The sequence below is a fragment of the Tachysurus fulvidraco genome, chromosome 5 (assembly GCF_022655615.1).
Source record: "Tachysurus fulvidraco isolate hzauxx_2018 chromosome 5, HZAU_PFXX_2.0, whole genome shotgun sequence".
Classification (NCBI taxonomy): Eukaryota; Metazoa; Chordata; class Actinopteri; order Siluriformes; family Bagridae; genus Tachysurus; species Tachysurus fulvidraco.
The window spans coordinates 11,477,723-11,501,318 of NC_062522.1; the positions used below are offsets into that span (position 1 = coordinate 11,477,723).

A 23,596-nucleotide genomic window follows, 5' to 3' on the forward strand; every position below is an offset into this window, starting at 1 on the left:
CCCCGGGTAAGACCTAGGACACGCTGGAGGCACTATGTCTCTCGGCTGGCCTGGGAACACCTCGGTATTCCCCCGGAAGAGCTGGAGGAAGTGTCTGGGGAGAGGGAAGTCTGGGCATCCCTGCTGGTCCAGAGTGATTGACTTTGCCCTGTGAATGGAGTCTATGTGAATGTCCCATTTCATGTCCTGGGACATTGTGGTTCCCAGGAATCTGAATGACTCCACTGCTGTGACAATGCTGTCCATGATGGTAAGTTGGGGAAGAGCAGGGGGGTTTATCCTGAAGTCCACTATCATCTCCACTATCTTTAGCGTGTTCAGCTCCAGGTTGTTAAGGCTGCACCAGACAGCCAGCTGTCAACCTCCAGTCTGTAAGCAGACTTGTCACCGTCCTGGATGAGGCCGATCAGTGTGGTGTCGTCTGCAAACTTCAGGAGCTTCACAGAGGGGTCATTAGAGGTGCAGTCATTTGTGTACAGGGAGAAGAGCAGTGGGGAGAGTACACAACCCTGAGGAACGCCAGTGCTGATGGTGCATGTGCTGGATTTGAGTTTTCACAGTCGCACTAGCTGCTGCCTGTCTGTCAGAAAGCTGGTGATCCACTGACAGACAGTAGAGGGCACGGAGAGCTGGGTTAATTTGGGCTGAAGGAGTGATGGGATGATGGTGTTGAAAGCAGAGCTGAAGTCCACAAACAGGATCCTCACATAAGTCCCTGGTCTGTCCAGATGCTGCAGAACATAATGCAGTCCCATATTGACTGCATCATTCACAGACCTGTTTGCTCTGTAGGCAAACTGCAGAGGGTCCAGTAAGGGTCCAGTAATGTCCTTCAGATAAGCCAGAACCAGTCTTTCAAATTATTTCATGACCACAGATGTTAGAGCCACAGGTCTGTAGTCATTAAGTCCGGTAATTTTGGGTTTCTTTGGGATGGGATGATGGTGGAGCTTTTGAAGCATGAGGGTACTTCACATTGCTCCAGTGACGTGTTGAATATCCGCATGAAGATGGGGGCCAGTTGATCAGCATAGGCTTTCAGACAGGCTGGTGAAACGCTGTCTGGGCCTGGAGCCTTTCTTCTCTTGATCTTCCTGAAGACCTGACACACATCATCTTCACTGAACTGGATTGAAGGTGTGGCTGATTCGGGGGTTACAGAAGGTGAGAATTGGGCTTTTTCAAACCTGCAGTAGAACTCATTCAGGTCGTCTGCCAGTTGTTGATTCGTAACAGTGCTGGGGGATGGTGTCGTGTTGGTGATGGCTTTCAGACCTTTCCACACTGAAACTGAGTCATTTGAGGAAAACTGAATCTGTAATTTTTCAGAATAATTCCTCTTTGCCACTCCGATCACCTTTTCTAGTGTGTATTTGGCCTGTTTGTACAAGAGTCTATCCCCATTTCTGTGAGCATCCACTTTGGCCTGACAGAGCTGGCTGAGTTTCGCAGTGAACCATGGCTTGTCATTGTTGTAGGTTAAGTGAGTCCTGGTGGGAATGCACACATCCTCACAAAAACTGATATATGATGTTACAGACTCTGTGAGCTCATCCAGGTCAGAGGCAGCAACTTCAAAAACCAAGTCCAATCTGTGAGAGCGAAACAGGCTTGTAAATCCTGCTCCGCTTCCTTAGTCCATCTTTTTACAGTCCTTAAACAGCGCAGCCGCTCCACCAACTACGATATTCAGCAAAACGTCGGAATACTCAAAAAACAAAAAAATATCTTGTGTTGTGTACTGCCGAATGTTCAGCAGTTCATCTCTGGTGACTCTGATCAGGGTTTCTTGACAAAGAACAGGAAAAACTAACAAAAACGGAACAAACACTGCGGAGCTAAGCACTGAGGCTGCCATTCACGGCGCCATCTTGAATCAATTATAGGAAGGAATACAATCATGTTTGTTTAAAAAGATTATAATAATAATTGTTGTTAATTTGTTTGTAAATAATAATTTTTTTTAACAATATACAAATCTTAAAAATATTAAGTATATTAATAAGAAAATTGTGTATACTGTATGGATTCCTTGTATGCATTCTGAATCAAAAGATAGTTTAATAATCAGGGTTGTCAAATTTTGAGTGAGATTTTGGGTTGCGTGGGGCTTTGGTTATGGGGAGGGGCTTATGGAGGGGCGGGCTTGGTGTGTATTAAGAATATATTGACTGTCAAAGTATTTGGTATCAGAATTTCTGTACAGAATTTCATGGGGGATTTACATTACAGTACATTTAATTTTCACAAACATTTTACAGAAATAGGATTAACATGTGCTCTATTGTAAGTGCTGGTGGCTGATTTTGCAGCCTTAGTCATTGATTGGGATGTCGTTGACTTCTGTTTTCTAAGACATTCTGTTGTTAGAAAACAATAATTAACATTAACTACTAGGCATGTCCAGATATTTATCATCTGGAAATACTTTTGTACTGTTTTTTATGATAAAATTATGTAAAATAACTGCTCAGTGCTGCAAAACAAACAACTCTGCTAATGCTAACTTAATTCTATATAAACTATATAACAGCATAGGCCTATTAGTTACTAGCCTAAACTGGACGGAGACACGGAGCGCCCTGTAACTCACTGACCTGCCTGCATTCACAATTCTCACGGTGCAGATGGGAGGGAGAACGGCTGACTACACAGTTTATGGGAATAAATTGTGTATTTTCCTCCCAATTGTCACAAAAAACTCACTACACTGTCTGACTGGTCTTTCGGTGCGTTGCTTTGCGAGATGATGCGGCGCGATTTTTTTCCCTCACTGCTGCACCAGTCTGCATGAGAATATGGGGGGTGTGGTAAGAGAGCATGAGAATTGGGTCAATTGCGTGAGTCTCACACTGAATGCGTGAGAGTTCGCAGCCTTGGATTAATATGTATTGTAGTTAAAAGGAAGTGGTTTTATTTATAATTCATCTTTCCCCTAACAAGTGTTATTTAACAAGTTATTTATGAATTTAGTTGCATCAGTCAGCTTTGACCTGGGGATGTTTATAATATTTAATAATTTCCTGTTTATTTTACTCAAAAACGTGGCATAACTTCATGAGGTTTATTGTTTACAAATTAAATATAATAAAAGCCATTCTGTCAGCCCCCGGATGCAGGAGGATAGGGAGACAGACCCGTTCGCAGGATAGCTTCACATGAAATGGGTTTAATACATAACACAATGGGGATCAGACACAAAGGGGAACAGGTGTGATGACCGGGAGGAGCAGACGAAGGCGGGGCAATCATGTGACAAAAACAAACACAAACGCACATGGCCAAAAGTCCGTGCAGATCCCTGACAGATCCGCGCTGATAAAAGAAGTTTTATTCACAAGAAATTATGTCATTTTTTTGAGTGGTGTGTGTATGTGTGTGTGTGTGTGTGTGTGTGTGTAGCCTGTTTTTGGGTGATCAGATGGCATCTGGTAGGCAAAATATACATTACAAGTGTAAAATGTTCACAAATGTAAGCTGAACACACAGAATGGTGATGATTGTATAGTTTTTTGATTTATAAGCATTAAAGTCAATTTGACCTGTAAAAAACATTTTTTTATTATTTATTGACATTAAAAATGGTCAAAATGGCTTCAAAACATTCTCCTGGCTTTGAAATATACCAGCCTGTAATTGTGCATTAACTTTTGTGCATCTATAGTGAAAATAATAATAAAAAAAAAATGTTTTACTAAAAATGAGGCATTTTTGTATATAAATAAAGTTTATTATACCAAATATTTTAAAATATTTTGCAAAATATATGTTAATATGTTGGAAACAAGTTTGACAAAAAGTTGAAAAAAAGATATCATATATACTTAATTTTTTATAAGCAGTCAAAACAGACAAGGTCAAGTTGACTCGGTATGCAGGAGGGTTAATCATAAACTATTGTGCCTTAACATTAATTATATTACTCAGTTATTGTTATCAGTGTTCATGAGGCATTATTAAACCGGTGTTGGTAACTCTGTCATATGTATTTCCACTTTTTGCTTTGTGACTACTGATTGTAGCAATCCAGATTTATAAAGCTCTTAATCCATTTTATGCTTTTTGCCTTAACATGCTTCTCCCCAGATCTTTTCAATCAAGTTAACATGAGGTATAGATTTGCTCCACCACTGTGAAAGTGTAAAGGTTATTAACATTCAGAGATATGGGCAATATAATTGTTTTCCACACTGCCACATGTGCATCCAGATGTTCAATTGCATGTTTTAGGTTGTAAACTCAGATTTACAACAAGTCTGATAGCACATGGAGACAGCTTTAGATTTACAGCACCTCAAACTAGAACTGGAGATTAATTTAAATCCAAAAAATATTTTCTTTTTAAATATTAGTCCATAAATGTGGTCTATACAAAACTGAACATTGTCACAAATATTCTGAAAAAATATGAAAGACATTTTGTTTTATTTAACTGTGAAATAATCAAACTCAGGTTAACAATTCCCTTGTATGTGTTTTAATGTATTTCTTTAGTGTAACTACATAAACTTTGACATCTTTTAAAATGACATGGCTCATAAAAAAAGTACAAAAAAAAAGACATATTTTATAGTTGATCCTAAGTCTGAGTTGTGCAAATGCAGAGTCATAAAACTTTTCCATGACCTATGGCTCATTTTCATAAACTTTTTTTTCTTGTATTATATAGTGTCAACAAAAGGCCCGTTACAGCCAGTTACTTTTTTACTGTAAGCATATTAGTAGTTCTAATTACAGTAAATTAATGACTTTCAAGTATATTGGTACTATCATTTACGATATGCTTTGTCTACAAAATGCACCTAGGGTTAGTAGCACCTAGGGTTAGTTATACTCCCTTTTATAAACACTGAACAACAGACTATTAGGCAGTCATTTAACACATCAATCTTTTCCTTAAAAGCTTCCAAATCAAGTCATAGCTAAATCTATGAAACTGAGAAGACACAATGCAGACTGCTGACTACACAAGTCACAAAATAGAAATGACAACACTTTTACTATGCATGTTTATTGAACAACAAAGGACCCTATGTGGGCAACATGTAATAATACTTCAGCAGACTCACTGGCCTGGCAACTAAATATTAGTTACATCTCGATCATTTCATTGAAGAAATTGCAATGCAGTGAAGCAAGAAATCAGTGTGTCAGTACATATACACCGATAAGGTGAATAATGTGATCTTTATATAAAAATACATTTCTCTGTGAAAATTAAACAAATTGCAACAGTGACACAAAAAGTGCAGGTCTACAAAGCATCTTCAATATTTCATGAAAAATCTGAATAGTAATCTGTTGTAATCTGTCAAATATGAATAAAACACTAATATGAATAAAACACAAAGAGAAGGTGTGAAAATTCAGAAATGGGGGAATCCTCAGACTATTATACATGTTGATTATGTGGTTAACATGTAGTTACTTTTAAAAATATTTGATCCTGAAAGACAGATTCTCAAAAGGCAAGAGGGAATCTAATCTTGATATTTCTCTTGAAATACAGGGTAAAAATAAGTGAATCAGTTTAGCCTTTTTCTCCTCATAAGTGACCAACGTATACTCAGTGATACAACAGAAAAAGGCTTCAGCTAGAACGTGTGCCTTAAAGTACAGAATTATTGAAGAGATATTCACAGAACACTGAAGTCAATAAATATGTAACAAGCAATGCATATACACTGATATGGCTGTTGCCTTCAGGTAACTGACCACTCAAATGTGAATGTGCACTGATAAATATTTAGCAAATACAGTGAACATGGAAGAAAATGCTGTCATGACAAAGGCAGGAAAAATGCACCTAAAGTTTGGGGATCCTAGTCTTTATATCCTAGATTACTCTAACATTCAAGAGCTTTTACTTTACAAACCACACTGAATTAATTCTTGGACTAGCACAGACATTTTTCATTGTAATGATTAACTAAACCAAGCAGGCAGTGATAGCTCAGATGTTCTAAGCTAATGTCCAATTATAAGACTACCAGGAGAAAAAAATAACAGAAATGTTATGGTATGGATAACAGAGTGCGGAATGGGTGTGTTTATCTAACATGTCATTAGGACAGATACTGTGTATTGCATAAATATCAATGTATCAAGTAATTATACATCAAAAGCAGTGCTGATTCAAACAATTTGGTTTTGGTAAATAGCTAATTAAAAGCAATACCCAAGTGTATGCTCATCGTATAATTAAGATATCGGCTGATATAGTTTACAGTAGCTTTGCTGCAGTAGACATGTGTGTGTGTATATATATATATATATATATATATATATATATATATATATATATATATATATATATATATATATATATGCCAGGATAAAATGGAAATAGTTCCTGGAAATAGAATCCTTGGGGACCTGCTACACAACCAAAAGAGCGATGAGCACAGCCAAGCTGGTCAGCAGAAGTGCAGAGGCAGAAGACACCACTGCAGAAGAAATCAACACATATCCACACACACATATCCACACACACACACACACACACACACACACACACACACACACACACACACACACACACAAGAAAAGAGAAAAGTTACTGCATGTCTAATCCATCGTGCAAGTCCATCGTGTAGACACATTCACACACTCATTTTCAACCAGGGGCATTTTAGCATAGTTAAACTACTAACAGGTTTGGTAAGGAAATGGTCATGGACACAGGGAGAACATGCTAAATTCCACACAGACAGTAACGCAGTGACGGCCTGGAGCTGTGAGACAGTAAAACTATCCACTCATGTCTCTTTTAGATAAATATAAAAACTTTACCCATGCCTCATTTTGAGAATAGAAACGTGTTCACCTGCTGAAGAGTTAGTGCACTCCATGGCTAAGAGGGCATCCACGTAGCTCTGGCCAAGCCAACCCTCATAGGACTTTTTCTCGCCAACACCAATTATGGTTACTGTGGAGTCTTTAAAGATCAGGTCTGATCCGTCATATCGACTAGAGTTAAACATCTTAAAGTCTGAGTTAGTGTTGACCCCATAGAATTGCTAAAGAGAGTAAAGCCAAACATGAGCATTGTACAAGATTATTAAACATGTTTTTGCCATCTCAATCAAAAAGAAATGCTGATCTTTTAAGCTACATAAGTCTTACTTGTGCTTTGTCCAAAAGACCAAAGATAACGTGAGGGTTGGTGTCGGGCCGGACCATCACAGCATGAGACGGGACTCGGGCAAGATTACAATGTTTATACTGAATGACATTAGCTCGAGACTCTTGAGAACACAGCAGTTGGAAATCTTTCGACTTCAAGTTGAGGGACCAAGGATCTGTACCATTGCCTGAGAATGAAATTTTTATACTTAGTAAGCACCATTCATCTTTCTGATTTATTTAGGATTTTAATTACTGAAAAATGCTAAGCGTGCTTCACCATCAGAATTCTGGAAAACTGTGGAATGTTTCACAAATGCAACCTCGCCTCCTCCCTGAACCAGACACCTGAAACAAGAGGTCATTAATACATTTATTCTGAAATGCAAAAAAATATATACAACTACAGTAAAAAATCATTAAGTTACCTGAAAGCTCCATTGTAACCATCATACAGGTCCTTGCCTTTAACACATTTGTTCTGGCCACTGGCATCTCCGATGCACTGCGCACAAAGGTTGCTGGGAAATCCAGGCTCATTGGCACCAGGTACACAGCTCGATTTAAAGAACCCTCCGGCAGCTAGGGGGAAATAATGGACATGGATAGTCTTAAATCCAGTAAATATTTATTCATCCTTAACACTAGGGTTTGAAAGAGTTTGAAATTTGTAAGGCAATTATACCTGTAAACACACTATACCATAATTAGCCTAGTAATAAGGCATTTATTAATTTCACATTAATTTCTATTAATTTCTACATGCTACATAGTACTGATGCTGGCACCAGAAGTTTTACAAATGTCGTATGAGCCACAGAAGTTACAAGGAAGTTACAATTAAATACAGCAAACAAGCTAAACCAAGCACTAAACCACAAACATTCACTAACAGTACTGATAATACAAATACCAAAGCATGTGGAATACAGACCTTGAACTAAATAACTGCAGTAGTGATACAAAGAGAAGCACTGTTTACTAACCTTGAGCAGCTTGGCATTTCTGCGGTCTGATTAGGCCTTTCTCAATGAGCAGGCCTAGTGGAATGTTCCAGCCAGCAGTCCTGCCGTAGCCTGTGTGACAAGATGTCCGTCCCCTCAGATCACTGAATCTCTGGATGTCATTGTTGGTTCTCTTTAATACAGCCACAGCATAGTAGCTGCTGCCATCGGTGTCCCCTAAATGGCAAAACATATGAATTGAGTATGAATTGTCCCAGAGGCTTGGCAGAAGTGTACTGCAACTTAGTACATAGGTGAACACCAATGAAAACCTTGTGACACTGACAATGCTACACCCACTAATATGAAAACAATGAGACATCATAAGGCTGGCTCAAACCTGTGTAGCTTTCTCCTGCAGCAGGCACCAGACCATATGTTTTCCCTGCTGTGTAGATATAGCCACCATCAAGAGTGATGGCATCTGCCTTTTTATTCTGTGTATACAGAATGAAGACTTGAGAAAACTTCAGAAAACATCTATGTGTAAGAACATTTCAGTTCACTGAATTGTTCTACCTGTATTTTCTCCATGCAGTCCTCCACAGATTTTCCAAATAAACACTGGATGTTAGGTAAGAGATTTTTTGTTTTGAAGGCTAGCGCCATGTCTTCACATTTCCGCTGCTCTCCGTTAGACAGCACACACCAGGTCAGAATCTCAGGTACATCTAAAAGCATACACACACACACCATACATATGAGTGCAACACACATGCAACATAACCGCTTCTGTACATACATATGGAAATATATAGGATAAGAAACTCATAAAAAAAGGAAACAAAGCAGTGTATGTATGTGAGTATATGTGAAAGCAAGTTCTATAAAATCAAAACAACAGCAATTCAGAAGAGCCAGCCCTGTCTATGTTGTATATTAATATAGATTAAAATGTACTGTTATTTCTCTCTGCCATTGTATTACAGTAAACTTTTGTAATTATATGGTTAGATACCTAATTGTTTTTAAGTCAAATTATATTAAAAAAACATGTGAACAGAAATAATTCTCATATCCTTTTCATAAATAGATACATAGTACTAATATAAAATTATGTGTGGTATATATGGGATATTCACAAGCAATCAAACAAGTAAATAAATAATATGATTTTTTTTTCTAGCCCTAATTTAGATGCGGGCTTTTTTAAACATAAATTGTGTTCAGTTATCATTGGTGATTTCAATGCATCTGATTAATCTGAATATGGATACAAATATTAATCTGATTACCAGCACTAGAGCAGTTCATAGCTCTCAGTATGTTATAGTATTTTTCTCCCAGCCAATGAATGTATTCATCACTTCCAGCAGGGATAAACTTTGTAGAGCTGTCACTGAACAACAGGTTTTCACCATGAAATACCACTGAAGAGAAAATGGAAAAGCCAGACTTTCTCTGAGGGGAAAATAAAAGAAAAAAATTGTTTTTAATACTGGAGATCAACATATGCAAGGAAATTATTTATTAAAATTTGATAAAATGATCACTAAGTATGGAATAATACGAGACGGGGCATGATATTATATTTTACAGTAATCAGTTCTGTGGTGGTGCTATGTGCAATCAGGATGTATTATTTTATTGTATACTATATGTATAATTCCAATCTTATAATCTTGTTGCATCTGCTTATTCAAGTCTCATATTAGAATGAGTACATTAAAATAAAGCTGTGATTTGAGTTACAGATGGAACTACTGCCAGAGCTGACATTTGAGGAAATACACTGAATACTTTCTGAAGAATAGATATAAGAATTCAAAAGCATTGTGGTATAAAGCACTTATCACACAATATTTTAAGTTCAGTGCTCTTACCAGTCCATCGCTAAGCATGTTGTATATGACAGCGCTGTCGATGTTGCTGTGGGCCACAATGCCTCTGGATGGCACTCGGGCCAGATTGCATCGCCTGTACTCTGAGACAGGACTCCGACTTCCATCTGGGCAAAGCAGGTCAAAGTCAGTAGACTTGAGACCCTGTGCCCATGTTTCACCTTTTCCTAAAAGAAAAGAGAGAAAGAGAAAATCAATCTAGATCTCCTTTGCTTTACTATGTCATGTTTATCCTGCTGCTGCTCCTGTGATCTAATCTGTCCTCTGCTAAACTCTTTTGCTGTGTTTGTCTCGTCCATATTGAAGGAATAATAAAATAATCACTTGAAATGAAATGGGCTTACCATCAGTGTTTTCACCAACTGTGGTGTGCTTAACAAAAGCTACTTCTCCTGCATCATCAGCAAGGCACCTGGAGAAACCAAAAATCCATTAAGTAAACAAAGAACACTAATTTAAACAGTATCGCTTAAGTATTTTCTTTATCTTTTTTTCTACTTTTTCTTTTTTTTAACGGCAGGTTAGGGTTAGGTCTGTAGTTTAGAGACAATTGTTTGGTCTCTTCCATCCAATCATCTTCGTTTGTCCTGTCTAATTAATGAGCAGTGTTGTATGTAAGCATTTGTTGTATGTTTGTATTTACTGTCCTGATTAAATGTTGTCCTGTATAAGCTATTTAGTGTCTTGTTTTGTAGTGTTTTTGTCAGGGAACAAGGGTGTCTTCATGGATAAAAGACCCAAATACAGGGATGTCATAAAAAGGGGGTTTTATCTAGGGGGAAAAAAATAAGAAACACAAGGAACACAGAAACAGTAGCAACCAAAAGACAAAAAACAAGAGAGAAAGACAGCAAAAACACACAACGGGTATAAATAGGGAAGGCAATTATTGAAACACAAGGAACAGGTGTGCAGAGGTGGGAACGGATTTAGGAAAGGGTGGGCCAACATACCTGAACACAACAAAAACAAAAGCACATAGTACTTTTATTCTCTTTTCTGCTGTTTTTGTCCTGTGTTTTTATTTTCCTGTGTATATACTGTCTTAATGATTTGTTGTTCTGAGTATTCACTGACTCATGTATTTGTTGTCCTGAATATTTATCTTTGTGTGTAGTTAATGTCCTAAGTATGTTCTTGTCTTCCTTATTTATTTGTTGTGTATATATTGTCCTAAATATGTATTGTCTTGTGTGTGTTTTTTTCTTGTCTGTTTATTGTTCCGTGTCTTTATTGTCCAGGAATGGAATAATTTATATTTATATAAATCTTAGAAAAGAACATTACCTGAAGGCTCCATTATATGAGTAGTATTTCTCCTTGTTGCTTGCCTCACATTTATGGCCTCCACTTCCATCTCCGGCACAGAGCTGGCACAGAGACGAGTCCTGGCCAATTGCTCCAGGAATGCAGCTAGCGTTAAAGAATTCCGCAACCCCTAAATATCCAACAAATCCCAAAGTTTCTCAGTCACAAATGTCCTCTTCTATTCTGTCATTTTAATAACTGAGCAATTCACAAAATTGGATTTTTTTTTAACACTGTCTCACAGCCAAGAAAGTTTTTAAATGATCATGCATAATCAGCAAAGCATACAGTAAAGCAGAAAATAGTGCTCTTAGAAGTGATGCGTGCACCTTGAGTCACGTTACAGGCCATAACAGACATCCTTCCACTGTCGATCAAATAGCCTATGGGCATGTTCCACCCAACTGTACGCCCAATTCCAGTGTGGCATGACTTCTTCCCTTTTAGGTTGTTGATATTAATGTGTGAATTTGTCTTTTTCACCACAGCAACTGCATAATATGTTGTTCCTTCACCTATAAGTCAGTGTGAGGTAACATCTGCATTAACACTGTACAATATAATCTTTAGAGATAACACAATTCATGCAAAGCAATTTGACTGCAAAGATAAATCCTTATCATATCAAAAATAACTTATTAATAAATATTTGTTGTCAGACCAACACAAGTTCTAGGCTTTCAACTTTACTTAAATTAACTTTTTTATGAGCAGACTTTACTTTTTAAGGCGGGCAGAATTCATGAGCAGATATTAAAAAATATATTAAGAAAGAAAAAAAATGAAATTCATTACCATCAGAACTGGACTCTGCTGCAGCAATTTTAAATGTGGCTGTCTTTCCAATCTCATAGATGTCTTTGGCACTGGTAGAAAATGCATCAACTTCATTTGCCTAAGCACAGAGAATAGCCTTATGTAATAAAGTTTGGAGATTTTTAAACAGCTTTTTTTTAGCCAAAGCTTAATTTATTTCAAAAGCTTTTATTTCTTAGAATACAATGACAGAAACTGATATACTGTGTGAACTATAAACTATAATTTGTTTATTTAATAATGTAGATATACAGAGCAATCTGTGTATAATTATACTGTCCCTTTAACATAAAAACTGAACCGACAATCTTAGAGGGATCATGTCCCATTTATTATCACAGTCCCTTATTGCAAAATATGGCATAAGAGTTCATGCCAGATCATCTTCCATGTGTAAAATTTATTACTACAGTGTTTTCTTTGCTTTGTGCTCAAACTTGACAAAACTGGTCAAGAAAAAGATACCAACAGAAATGACAAAGCAATGCCTATGCTATTATTGAGCGTGATGGTTTTATATACAGTAGGAGATGTTACCATGAGTTTTTCTGCACAGTCTGTGACGGAGTTTGCGCGTACGCAGTTCATTAGAGGCCGGATAGAGACGCTTTTGAACGCTGTTGACATGGAATTGCACTTGCTCAGCTCCTGTTCTGAAATTGTGCACCATCTTATGCTGGTTTGGCTGCACACTAGAGACACACCCACACACAGCCACACACATACAGATGATTTGTTTATTTTCTTAATAAATATATATAAGGAGAACACAAAAATAAACCAATCTTAAAAAAACATTTATAAAAGACATTTCATAATATCATGCACAGAATATCTAAGTCATGCTAAAGAACCTGAAAGAACCCACCACATAAATAGTGATAAAATAGAATCATAATTCGTATATAATGTATAAATGTACATACAATAATGCTCTGCTTTTACCCTGATTTTATTTTTTTTCTGGGTTACAGTAATAAGACATGATGCTGCCTGCTGTATACAGCACCACATTTGCTTTAGCACAAGCCAATAGTCCTACAATTACATTAACAATGGACACATTGTGCAACTTAACTTATTTGAGAAACAGAGAATCTTATATTTGCTGTCATATTAGAGCCCATGTTCAGATGTAGAAATGTGTCCCATTCTATCAAATTTCCACTTTTTCGTGTATTTAAGTGTTTGTTTGATTTTTTGAGAATGTATTTTTAACTTACAAATTAGTAAATATATATTTAACCCTGTCACATCCTGTAAAGCCCATAGTGTAAAAAACTACTCTAAATGTAGGGTAGTCATTACACTTATGATTATATTATATTATCTATATTATATTGTTATATAAAAATATGATATTATTTCAATCTTCACACATTATTAAAAAAAAATAAAGACAATTTGCATGCACATAATATATTCTGACATAAAATTAGCTAGCAATTAATCCATCTTCATCTTCAAATTTCCATGTCTTCAAAATCTACTAAGTTAATCTTAACACGTCATCAATACTTTCAAAATGATTATGTAAAAATAATGTCAATTACTAATGCAACACTTTTACAATATCCTAGCTCTAATTCTGTATTAATCCGCCTACCCCTTACTAGGATGTGTTTTAGGACTTTAGAGTGTGTCAGAGGTTTACACATTTTTAAATGTGCACTAAAAGTATTTCCTTTTCCTTCAATCAAACCACTAACATGGACTGTACACCTTAGATTATGACACCATCATAAATCTTATGTTGAAGCCTTTATTTACTTGTTTTATTTTTTCCCCACTTTTATTTAAGAATCACAAGGACTAGTAATGAGAAGGTAATAAAATGCAATCTTTAAAAAAGTATTTTTCATTACATACAAAGAATTGATGATTTTAATATGTAAATAAATAATGAGGATGAAAATTGTGTGAGTTTCTCGCGCGCGCACCTGAATCACTGGATAAGATGCGAATATTTACTTATAAGATTATACTTACTTATCGGATTGATTGTATATGGTTACAGGGTGTATAGAGTAGTTAATGATGGCTGTGAAAGATGTCATGTCTTACCGCTGTGTGTGATGAAGAGCAGCGCGCTCAGTGCCGTCCACATGCCCATGTCTCTCAAATGCGCTCTCAACTGCTGTATTTACAACACTACCTGCTTTCTAAAGCTCCTGAAGGACAAAGTCCAGACCAAGACAAAGTCCAAGTGGGTTTTTTTGTCCAGTAATCTCAGTGTCTAATCTTATTTCATCATACACGATTGTCAGTGAAATCGGATCCTCAAATTGCGGCCTACACCTCAAGTGACACGTACAAGGGAGAAGCGCGCGCGTAAACCCGAACACACACACAAACCCACACACACGCATAAACAAACACACGCAGGCACGCATGCACACACACACACACACACACACACACACACACACACACACACACACACACACACACACACACACACACACACACAGAGAGAGAGAGAGAGAGAGAGAGAGAGAGAGAGAGAGAGAGAGAGAGAGAGAGAGAATGGGGCTTCGTTATAAAAACATGTACACATTAACGCACGTACACACACACACACACACACACACACACACACACACACACACACACACACACACACACACACACACACACAAGGCTTTCATTACACATACTCTCCAAACCCCACCTATGGGGCCCACAGAGAGTACAATGAAGCCCTTCAGGTGAAGGGCGCCACTAACACCAGGGCTCGAGCAGAATCCAGACCTGAAGAGCCAACATTCAGAGCAGGAACCTGATGTAACAGTCGAATAAATGCACAGCAAATGAGCCAGTGCTTGATTAGCTCCTATAATCCTCAATTAACTCCTACTCTCACAGTTCTAAATTAATCTGAAAGTATTATGAACAAATCAAATTAACATATGTACTTATAAACTGAACTACTTCCTAATCACATAACTACTTCAGTAGCACTATTCCAATTCACTAAATATGATTTGATGTGTTGCACATACCTTAACTAGTTTACCTCAGCATATTGAAACATTTGCTTCAGTTAAAACAAACCATCAAGTCAGTGATGATTATGGAGGTGCTGTGGGTTATTATTTTATAACTGGAAGGTAGCCTGCTTAGATGAGCACCATAAATCAAGCAATCTAAATAAAAAAATGTCCTTTATGTTTAATTTAAGCTAATATCGTACAGTAAATCATCTACATATCTTTGTTAAAGTGTATGGTGGAATTTTTTATACTTTCATAATTTATTTAAATCAGTAATAGATTATTCTAAACAAGGAGCTCATATGAAATTAAATGAACCGGTTTGATCATAAGTAATCCAAAGTCTAAATTTCCTCATCATGAATAAAATAATTTATTAGACAAGTAGTCAGGTTTTCCAATCACAAAACTGATCTGTTATGTTAAAAAAAAAAAAAAAAACCACTGCGTTCATCACCAGACATATTTGATTCTGAATAAAAATGGGAGCTGCTCCTCCTGTGATTACATAAAGAAAAAAATAAATAAAATAAAAGTGTGATTTGTTTATTAGCACTTCTTGTCTTTTGACAAATGGAATGAATTAGACCAGAATATTTACACGTCCAGTCAAAAATGTGTTAGAAAGCCATGGTCCAGTGGAAGCGAGTCAGTCTTTTAGAAAACAATCATCTCCAAGTGACAATGAAAAGGAGAGCTGGGAGAGATTCGGTGAGAGCGCCCTCCAGTGGAGAAATAAAGGCTTGTGTTTGAGAGAGCCTCAGAAGACCCTCTCCATCCAGCTGAGTGACCACTGTGTCTAAAGGAGAGTTAACAGGCTTCTGCTGACTTTCAGTAACAAACCCAGCATCTTCACAACTCAAAACACAAAGGCGTATTCCAGCTCTTTTACTGATTACACACACGTCTTATAAATACTATTGCTCTTAAAACCATGCACACCACATGAGACATATGGAAGAGAGGGCAGAGGAGAATAAGCTGCTAGTGACTGCGTTTGGAAAAACTGCCCAATGAGCCCCAATCTTCACTGAGGGCCATGAAAAAAAAGTTATAGTGAAAGTAAAGGAAAATATATTCTTTTTATATTCATATAGATTAATATATTTTCATATATATATATATTCAATATAAAGATAATTATTCCCTTATTTTTAGATTTTAAGTAAAGCTCAATATAGTTTTTAGTATAACAAAAATAGGCAGTATACTCAGGGTTAGATACATGTTAAAATCTCAGTGTACAGTAAATTCTCTTAAGATTTGCATTGTGAATTTATGTCCTAAAATACACATTCACCTGAATTTTAATCATTTTCAGCCATGCCACAGTAAATCTCAAACCATTAACCATTGATCAGCAGTAAACATCCACAAATCCTTGACCCATGATCATATTTTGTGCCAGGTCACCATTCAAACCATCCATTGGTTTGTGCAGTTTAGAAGCTGGATAGTTGCATAAGTTACATGTTTTGATCCTATTACAAGATCATTGGGAATATACAGTATGATAGAAATAAAACATTTTGTGTCTGTGGTTAATGTAGCTCAAAATACATGACTAAGGAAAACTTAAAATTAACGTAGTTTAACTAGAACAAAACCATCCAAAACATGCTTTTAGTGCTAAAACGTGCAAAGTGTCGCTCCGAGTGATCGTACACAAGTGCATTTTTTATGCACTGCTATATGAAAAAACAACCCAAATAAAATAGAAGTGTATGCATTAAAATCTTTTCCATCTATAAAGTCACCTGCCTTAAACATTAAGGAAGTGGTACCATATAATCTCCCAGTGAGGCCCTGGTAAGGCGTCGCACTTCAACCTGAAATGTGGAAACACAGAGCTCCAGAATTGAGTCTTGATGAGATGTGCTGGATCAGCTCTGCCCACTCTCACAAACACACCCTGAAATACTGCAGCATTTCCTATTTCAATTCACCCCCAAAAAAGGAAGGAAAAAAAAAGTGGAAAAAAAAAAAATAGTTTCTCTGACTTCAGCCATCTCACAGTTTCTCCTTGGATGGCACCCATATGAATGGTCCAGACTGATCTTCTATGATCTGTTTAACCTGGTTGTAGATCTCCTCCAATGTGTCCCCTTGTACAATGGCTAGGATAAAAGAAAAGAAAGTGGGTATATCATCGCAATTCTGCAGTATGGGCTGAAGGTGTAGGTTTACTGATACCACACCCATAAATACCAATAAGCAAAATAAAATGAAAGCAGGGAAAATAGAACCAGTAGCGTGAGTATATTGTTTAGATTTTGTTTCTATGGCATAAGCTTATATACTGTATGTGTAAGATCCAACTCAAGAAAGCGCTGAGAATACCAGACAGAAAATTGCAAAAAAAAAAAATGTAATGTCAGGCCAAATTATTACTCCAAATATCCTCAATGCATTCAATTGTATAAAACGCAGATTAGCATAGATTCTAATGGCCGAAGGTCTGTGGACATCTGACCATCACACCTTAGACATATGCTAATTGAACATCTGATTCCAAATGTATTCCCCCTTTGCTGTTATATTAACCTTCACTCTTCTCAGATGGCTTTCCATGAGATTTTGAAGTGGAGATTCGTGTTCATTAAGCCACAAGGGCATTAGTGAGGGCAGGTACTGTTGTTGGTGCTTTGGTCTGAAGTGCAGTCAGTGTTCCAGTTTATTCCAAGCGTGGCTCTGTGCAGGACACCGTTCTTCCACTTCAGCATTGGCAAATCATGTCTTCATGGACCTTGCTTTGTGCACAGGAGCATTTTCATGCTGGAAAATGTATAAGCCCTGACCATCCTAGTAAAGGGTTATTGTAAAGCTACAGTTCAGTATGATATCCTAAACAAATAGGTGTTTTAAACTTAGTTTGGCTTTAGTCCTACAAATGGGAATGATGGTCAGGTGTCGAAAAACCTTTTGCTACGCAGCAAAAAAGTCATAAGAAAATACACAATAAGTGGTGTGAATTAAGTATAACCATCTGTATTACGTACAAGTGAAGTGCTCTGCAAACTCCTGCTCCAGCTTCATAGCTCTGTCAAATGTCTTCTTGGCCTGCTCTTCAGTCAGCCTCTTATTTATCTCTCTGAGGCAAAAATGAAAAAAAAAAAGACAGCTTCTCAGTATTCAAATTAATGTCAGCTTAACCTTGTTTATTCATGTGATGATCACTTTACAGCCAGTCTTCTTTCTAAGTAAATAACAGAGTAGTAGGTTTAAAGTACTATCTATAGTATATTTATTAAAACTGTAAAACATTAAATAAGAAAGCGACAAAGACTCACAAAATATTTTCCACTGATTTTGGTTTGACAAACACAGCAATTGGATATAGCTGTGCTAGATGGAGTCGTTTGATAGCATTGCCAGAGACATCCAGGATGCAGTGTTTACCCTGAACATAAAGAAGGGATGACAAAAGGGAAAAATGTCTAATGTCAATATCAATATATAGAGAAAAAGAGAAAACAAGAGATAGTTGAATAGATCGACAACAGATTTAAACAGACTGTATACACAGTACAGTGAGAAGAGTTTCACCTTTTCTGCGACCTCTCGCACTGATTGTACACTTGTACCATACAGATGATTGTTGTACTGGCCCGCCTCTATGAACTTGTGATCCTGGATGTCTTTCTCCATTTGTTCTCGAGACATGACAAAGTGATAATCTCTGCCATCCACCTCATAGTCACGCTTTGATCTGGTTGTGTCTACACCACAAAGTGAGATGACAGGAATAAGAGTAATATTCATGATAAGACCATTCACTTTTCACTGAAAGCTGAAGCTGGAATGTCATCTGAGAGGTGTGGTGCAGAACTCACGGGGGACACAGGACCCAAACTTAAGAGGAAACTCTGATATCAGGTCATCGTTGATCCGGTCCTTCATAGGGCCCAAGACAATCACAGGACGAGTATAATTCACTGCAATGTCAGAGACAATGTTTTAAGGGACTTTTATTATGAAATAGTGTAGCGCAGTGATGACTAGTCACTCCACAATGAAACACTTTAGAACTCAATAATGCAAAACATCATGTGATCTGATCAACAGGATAATAAGAAGTGTCCAAATAATTGGAAGTGACAAAATTATAACACAAACACACTTAAACACAGAAGCTCTGTTGCGTACTGAGTTAAACATTCCATGATTTGTGTAGTTAATACTCTGCTAGCTTCATGCTGTGTTTTGTTCAAACCTTGTAACCTTCAACCTTGTGTATTATTTTTGTAATTTGTTTACTTTTATTTCACAATATATCCTTAGTTTGAAGGACAGTGAGGGATTCTCTCTGAGCTCATTTATCCCAAGACGCTCACCTTCCTGCTGAATCACAGTCTCATATGACAGAACGTATTCTTCCAGTCCACCTGATGGAAGAGAGAAAAAAAAAGTTTTAAGCAAATGTTTAACAAGTAGCTAATGGAAATCTCTCAGATAATAGAAGTCTCCTCAAAGCAGAAGTATTTCAAAGCTGGACAATATTTCTCTAAAAACTTTCAACATGGGTGCGATGAAAATCACATTTTTCAAGATTTAAATGTCAAAATATATCATATAAAGCTTTTCATTCAATCAGAAGAATGAGATGATCATGTGACATGAAGTGTAGACAGGAAGGCCTTGTACTCTAAATCTGCTGATGCACATGACTCAAGTAATTAGGTAATAATTCAGAAATATGAACACCTGTCATAAAGTATAAACAACACAGATAACACAGCCGGGTCGCTGATAACAGAGGTAACATCCGCTTCATCAGGTTTAACAGCTATAATCCGGCTGTAATATTTATTTATGATCATAAATCTGTATGGGATAGGAACAGAACATCTGTACAAAAAAATGCTGAGAAAACATCAACACGGTACCCAACAATCACACATCTCACACAGACAGAGAGACAAAGGATGAGAGGAAATGAAAAGGGAAACACTTACGGTAGCTACTTTCACTATCACTGGCATTAGAGGTTACATGCTCTGAAAACAAAAAAGGGCAACATAAAGGGCAGCACCACACAACCACAGCAGGAAACACAAGGCAGGAGATAAACCACAGATTCCTAATTCCAGTCTTAAAGGCTATGTTTCTTTAATCTAACATACCAAATCTACACATTCATCAGCACTTATTTAGCTGTATGCGTTGAGCTGTAAGATGGTTAATGAGGGTTAACCCTAACCCTCAGGCAAAATGCCTTTAGGACTGGAACTGAGGTTGAAACACACAACTCATTTCAGTGGCCAGCAGATGGCAGTGTTAAGGATATGTGAGACGTAAAACTGGCATATGTGAGACATGAAAATCATCTCATACGTTCCAATTTAATTCTGTATTCTGCTGTCACGATTGCACAGTACCGAAATAGAACGATGTGCGATGTGAAAGCCGGGAGGTTTTTTAGAAAGGGTACCACATTCGGGAAATGCACCCCTGCAGAAAAACAAGCTCACACGTTATTTTCTTTGTGCTATACGTCTGACAGCACAGAATTGAGACTGAATTGAGTAGGTTTTAACACTGCCATGTTATGTTGTACATTGAGACACACAACTCCACCATATACATAGGTTACCCTACTCCTTTTAATACAACATGAACAGTGTGTGGGACTGAGAAAAATATCATAACCCCATACCTATACCATTCCCCATAAGATTTTTTGGAAAGTTAACAAAAACTAGTAGTACCATTCAGTACCTCAAAATCCGTGCCCCTAAAACAGCAATGCAAGCTGCCTTAGATAAAACATTGGAATACTAGTGTATAAGTGGAGTGAGTTCAAAATGAGTTCTACAGTGTTGTCAAAATTTGACAACACTGTAGAACTCATTTTGGTTCAAAAATTATAGACCCCTTTCACTGATGATGCAGGGAAACGACAGCATTTTTCTGACTTCCTGCAAGCCTTGTCCCTTTGTGTCATGTTCAATTTTTTCACAGTTCAGTTTGGTGCTATACTAGTATCCAAGTCTCTGTATTTTCACTTAATACTACTAAAATATTAAAATAAAATTTAGTCAGATAGAAAACAGAAAATACACCTGGACGTATCTACTGCTAAAATGTGATACAATTTAAAAAAAAAAAGTCAAATTATATGTCTTTACAACAGAATTGTGTACTGAGTTCTTAAAGGAAAAACGAGGAACATGCTGTTATAGAAAAATAACATGTGGTGCTGTGATATGTCCTGATATGAAACTGTTATGTTATGTTACTGTTACCACAATGACGTTGATTGCTTTCCTATTAGAGCATGTCCTAATGTAATTTATTTCTCTCAAACCACATCAACTACTTTATTTTTTTTTTATTATTATATGACTTATACTGTAGATGATTTTAACTGTTCATACATTTACTATTATAAAATGTATGTGTGGCTCCGGTTATCATTTACATTATAGCAACAATAAAGATTTGTTACATCAACTGTTTTTTTTCTCTTGACATCATGCTACAAAAATACTTCTGCCTTGAAGGACATAAGTTGTGGGTGTTTGCTTTGTAAATCTCTTTTTTTGTTGTCCCACAAAAGAAGCACACTAGTGTTAAGTGTTTTGTAAAAGGCTTTGAAGTGCAAATCAAGACGACAGCGACAGAAATGTAAATGTCAATCTTGTAATAACTCTCCTGCAGCTGCTGTGGAACAAAAAGACTGTTCTGATGTCTCTCACAGCTTCCTAAGAAGGTGTTTACAACACAACAGGACAGAATTAAGTGCTCCGTGGGAACTGTGTTCTTACCTGAATAAGAAAAATTGGAGACAGTGTAAAATAAACAGAGACCAGGTAGAGGCTGTAAGGCTGCACAGCTATTTCAGCATTAGGAAGCTATTTATAATTATATTTAATTTATTGCAGTATGATGTAGCAGCAGTAGTACTACATGAGCACTATTTTTTCTGTACTGTTCATAATCATTCAAGTGTAAAGAATGTACCGAGACACCAGGCAGTGTTAGAAAACCTGATTTAAAAATAGGATAAAGAAATGAATAAATAAAGCCTAACTCACTGTTGCATAAAAAAGTCATCACAGCAGGATTAAAGCTCTGAATACGGTGTCTATTGACAGTGTCCATTTTTCAAATTTTCTATCTTAACGCTGAGTGATAAGCCATAACAATCTTAAAACTTTTTCATATGACCAAAAAACAAAGCAGAACTATCTTCTAAACCTAAATGTGGCAAAAAGGAAGCCTGCTGGATCACAGACTATAAATCTGTACTGCAGTCAGATCATCTGTAGGTCAGGCCACCCTACTCTGTGTGTCATGTGTTACAGAGCTTATAAACCTGCAGAAGTCATTTTTTTATTGTTCCGGTTGTTAAAATTAAAAGTCACCTGTCCAGCTCACATGGTGAGACTCTGAGACTTTTCGTAGAAAAGATAATTAGATTATTACAATGTGAAAGGTGGGAAGAAAAAAAAGAGGAAAAACTAAAATGAGGTCATGCTCATAACTGGGCAGGGCCGTCTATGACTGCAGGAGTCCGGGATGACTTACTCAAGCCTTTGTCGTCACTCAGGTCCTGTGGAGAAGTCGTCAGAGAGCACACAAATAGAAAAAATAAATAAAAAATAATGGTTACTGAACTTGTGCATAGCGTTACAGATAAACAACCAAACCCCCATACTGCAACAGAAGAGGAATTTCTCCTCCCAATGACATGTTCTCATTCTATGTAATATACAGTATTCTTTCTTAAAAAAAAAAAAAAAAAAAAAAAAACCACAAACGGAGTGAAGTATAAAGCCTTTTAAAGATCTTTGGCACGATTGCAGTTGCAGTATGAGCATGAGGTGTTGATCAGCGGTTAGTTGCTGCTTTGTCCTGCACTGTCCCATGTACACAGGTGTACTTACGCTCCGTATCGCTTGTTTCCTGCTCGCTCGGCTCCTTGTTCTTGTAGAAGGGGAATTTATGTGAAAAGATGTGCTTTTTACGCTTGCCATTGAGTGACTGCTGAGGAAGAGAGGGAGGGATGGAGAACATAAAGAGAGATGGAAAAGGAGGTGTCTGCTAAAGATGTGAACAAACTAAACCCCATTCACCAGTGCGTTTACATGCACGCTAATAATCTGAACCGGATGTGATTTCAGTTGTCGACTCAGCACTCGACTAGTGGTCATGCCAAATGAATAGTGCAATATACTAAAGCTAAGAACAGCTGATATCATACTGTATCTTAAGGAATATGATATATTTTAGCCTTATAAAATTCCAAATAAATATTTAGTAGTAAAATATTTAAATGTAAACATATATTAATAGTCAAATAAATCTCCACGTAAGTAAGCAAGTAAAGAAAGAAAGATTAAGACATAGGTTTATTGACAGGACATAAACCAGAATGACTAGAGATAAAATATTACGTTACATTAAAACAAAAATGAATTTTTCCCAATTCGAATATTGTCAAAATCATATTTTAAAGGAATATTTTAAATTAAGCATAGACAAACAGATTTTAACCACTGACTAC

General features: G+C 36.9%; 2 protein-coding genes across 9 annotated transcripts in view; both read right to left on the minus strand.

The window, feature by feature from the left end:
- Positions 1-4,995: 4,995 nt before the first annotated feature.
- Positions 4,996-14,497, minus strand: meltf (melanotransferrin). The gene is made up of 16 exons (XM_027147277.2): positions 14,159-14,497; positions 12,632-12,786; positions 12,074-12,173; positions 11,608-11,793; positions 11,258-11,408; positions 10,315-10,382; positions 9,953-10,137; positions 9,365-9,530; positions 8,649-8,800; positions 8,470-8,566; positions 8,112-8,306; positions 7,554-7,707; positions 7,406-7,473; positions 7,126-7,313; positions 6,827-7,019; positions 4,996-6,446 (listed from the first exon to the last, which is right to left on the minus strand). Exons 1-16 carry the CDS (start codon positions 14,205-14,207, stop codon positions 6,379-6,381), a joined length of 2,175 nt encoding a protein of 724 aa, XP_027003078.1. The 5' UTR covers positions 14,208-14,497; the 3' UTR covers positions 4,996-6,378.
- A 946-nt stretch (positions 14,498-15,443) lies between these two features.
- dlg1a (discs large MAGUK scaffold protein 1a) overlaps positions 15,444-23,596 on the minus strand; it is a 115,103-nt gene continuing 106,950 nt past the window's right edge. For 4 of the 8 annotated variants that reach the window (XM_027146841.2, XM_027146848.2, XM_027146847.2 and 1 more), the window contains 8 exons: positions 22,977-23,076; positions 20,043-20,084; positions 19,422-19,472; positions 18,921-19,022; positions 18,634-18,806; positions 18,378-18,487; positions 18,087-18,178; positions 15,444-17,204 (listed from right to left, as the gene is read on the minus strand). In XM_027146841.2, coding sequence (XP_027002642.1) covers positions 17,098-17,204; positions 18,087-18,178; positions 18,378-18,487; positions 18,634-18,806; positions 18,921-19,022; positions 19,422-19,472; positions 20,043-20,084; positions 22,977-23,076 — 777 coding nt within the window. In that variant the 3' untranslated portion in view covers positions 15,444-17,097. Of the gene's footprint in view, positions 17,205-18,086; positions 18,179-18,377; positions 18,488-18,633; positions 18,807-18,920; positions 19,023-19,421; positions 19,473-20,042; positions 20,085-22,617; positions 22,643-22,976; positions 23,077-23,596 lie in introns of all 8 variants that reach the window. The other 4 variants (XM_027146845.2, XM_027146849.2, XM_027146842.2 and 1 more) reach the window with 3 other exon arrangements.

Excerpts from the sequence above, each read along its gene's own strand:
- meltf (XM_027147277.2), bottom strand. The coding sequence starts at position 14,207 with ATGGGCATGTGGACGGCACTGAGCGCGCTGCTCTTCATCACACACAGC. Across the intron at positions 8,801-9,364 it reads TATGAACTGCTCTAGTGCTG|ATGTACCTGAGATTCTGACC; the intron begins GTAATCAGATTA and ends GTATGCTTTTAG. Across the intron at positions 7,314-7,405 it reads AGTTTTCCAGAATTCTGATG|GCAATGGTACAGATCCTTGG; the intron begins GTGAAGCACGCT and ends TTTCATTCTCAG.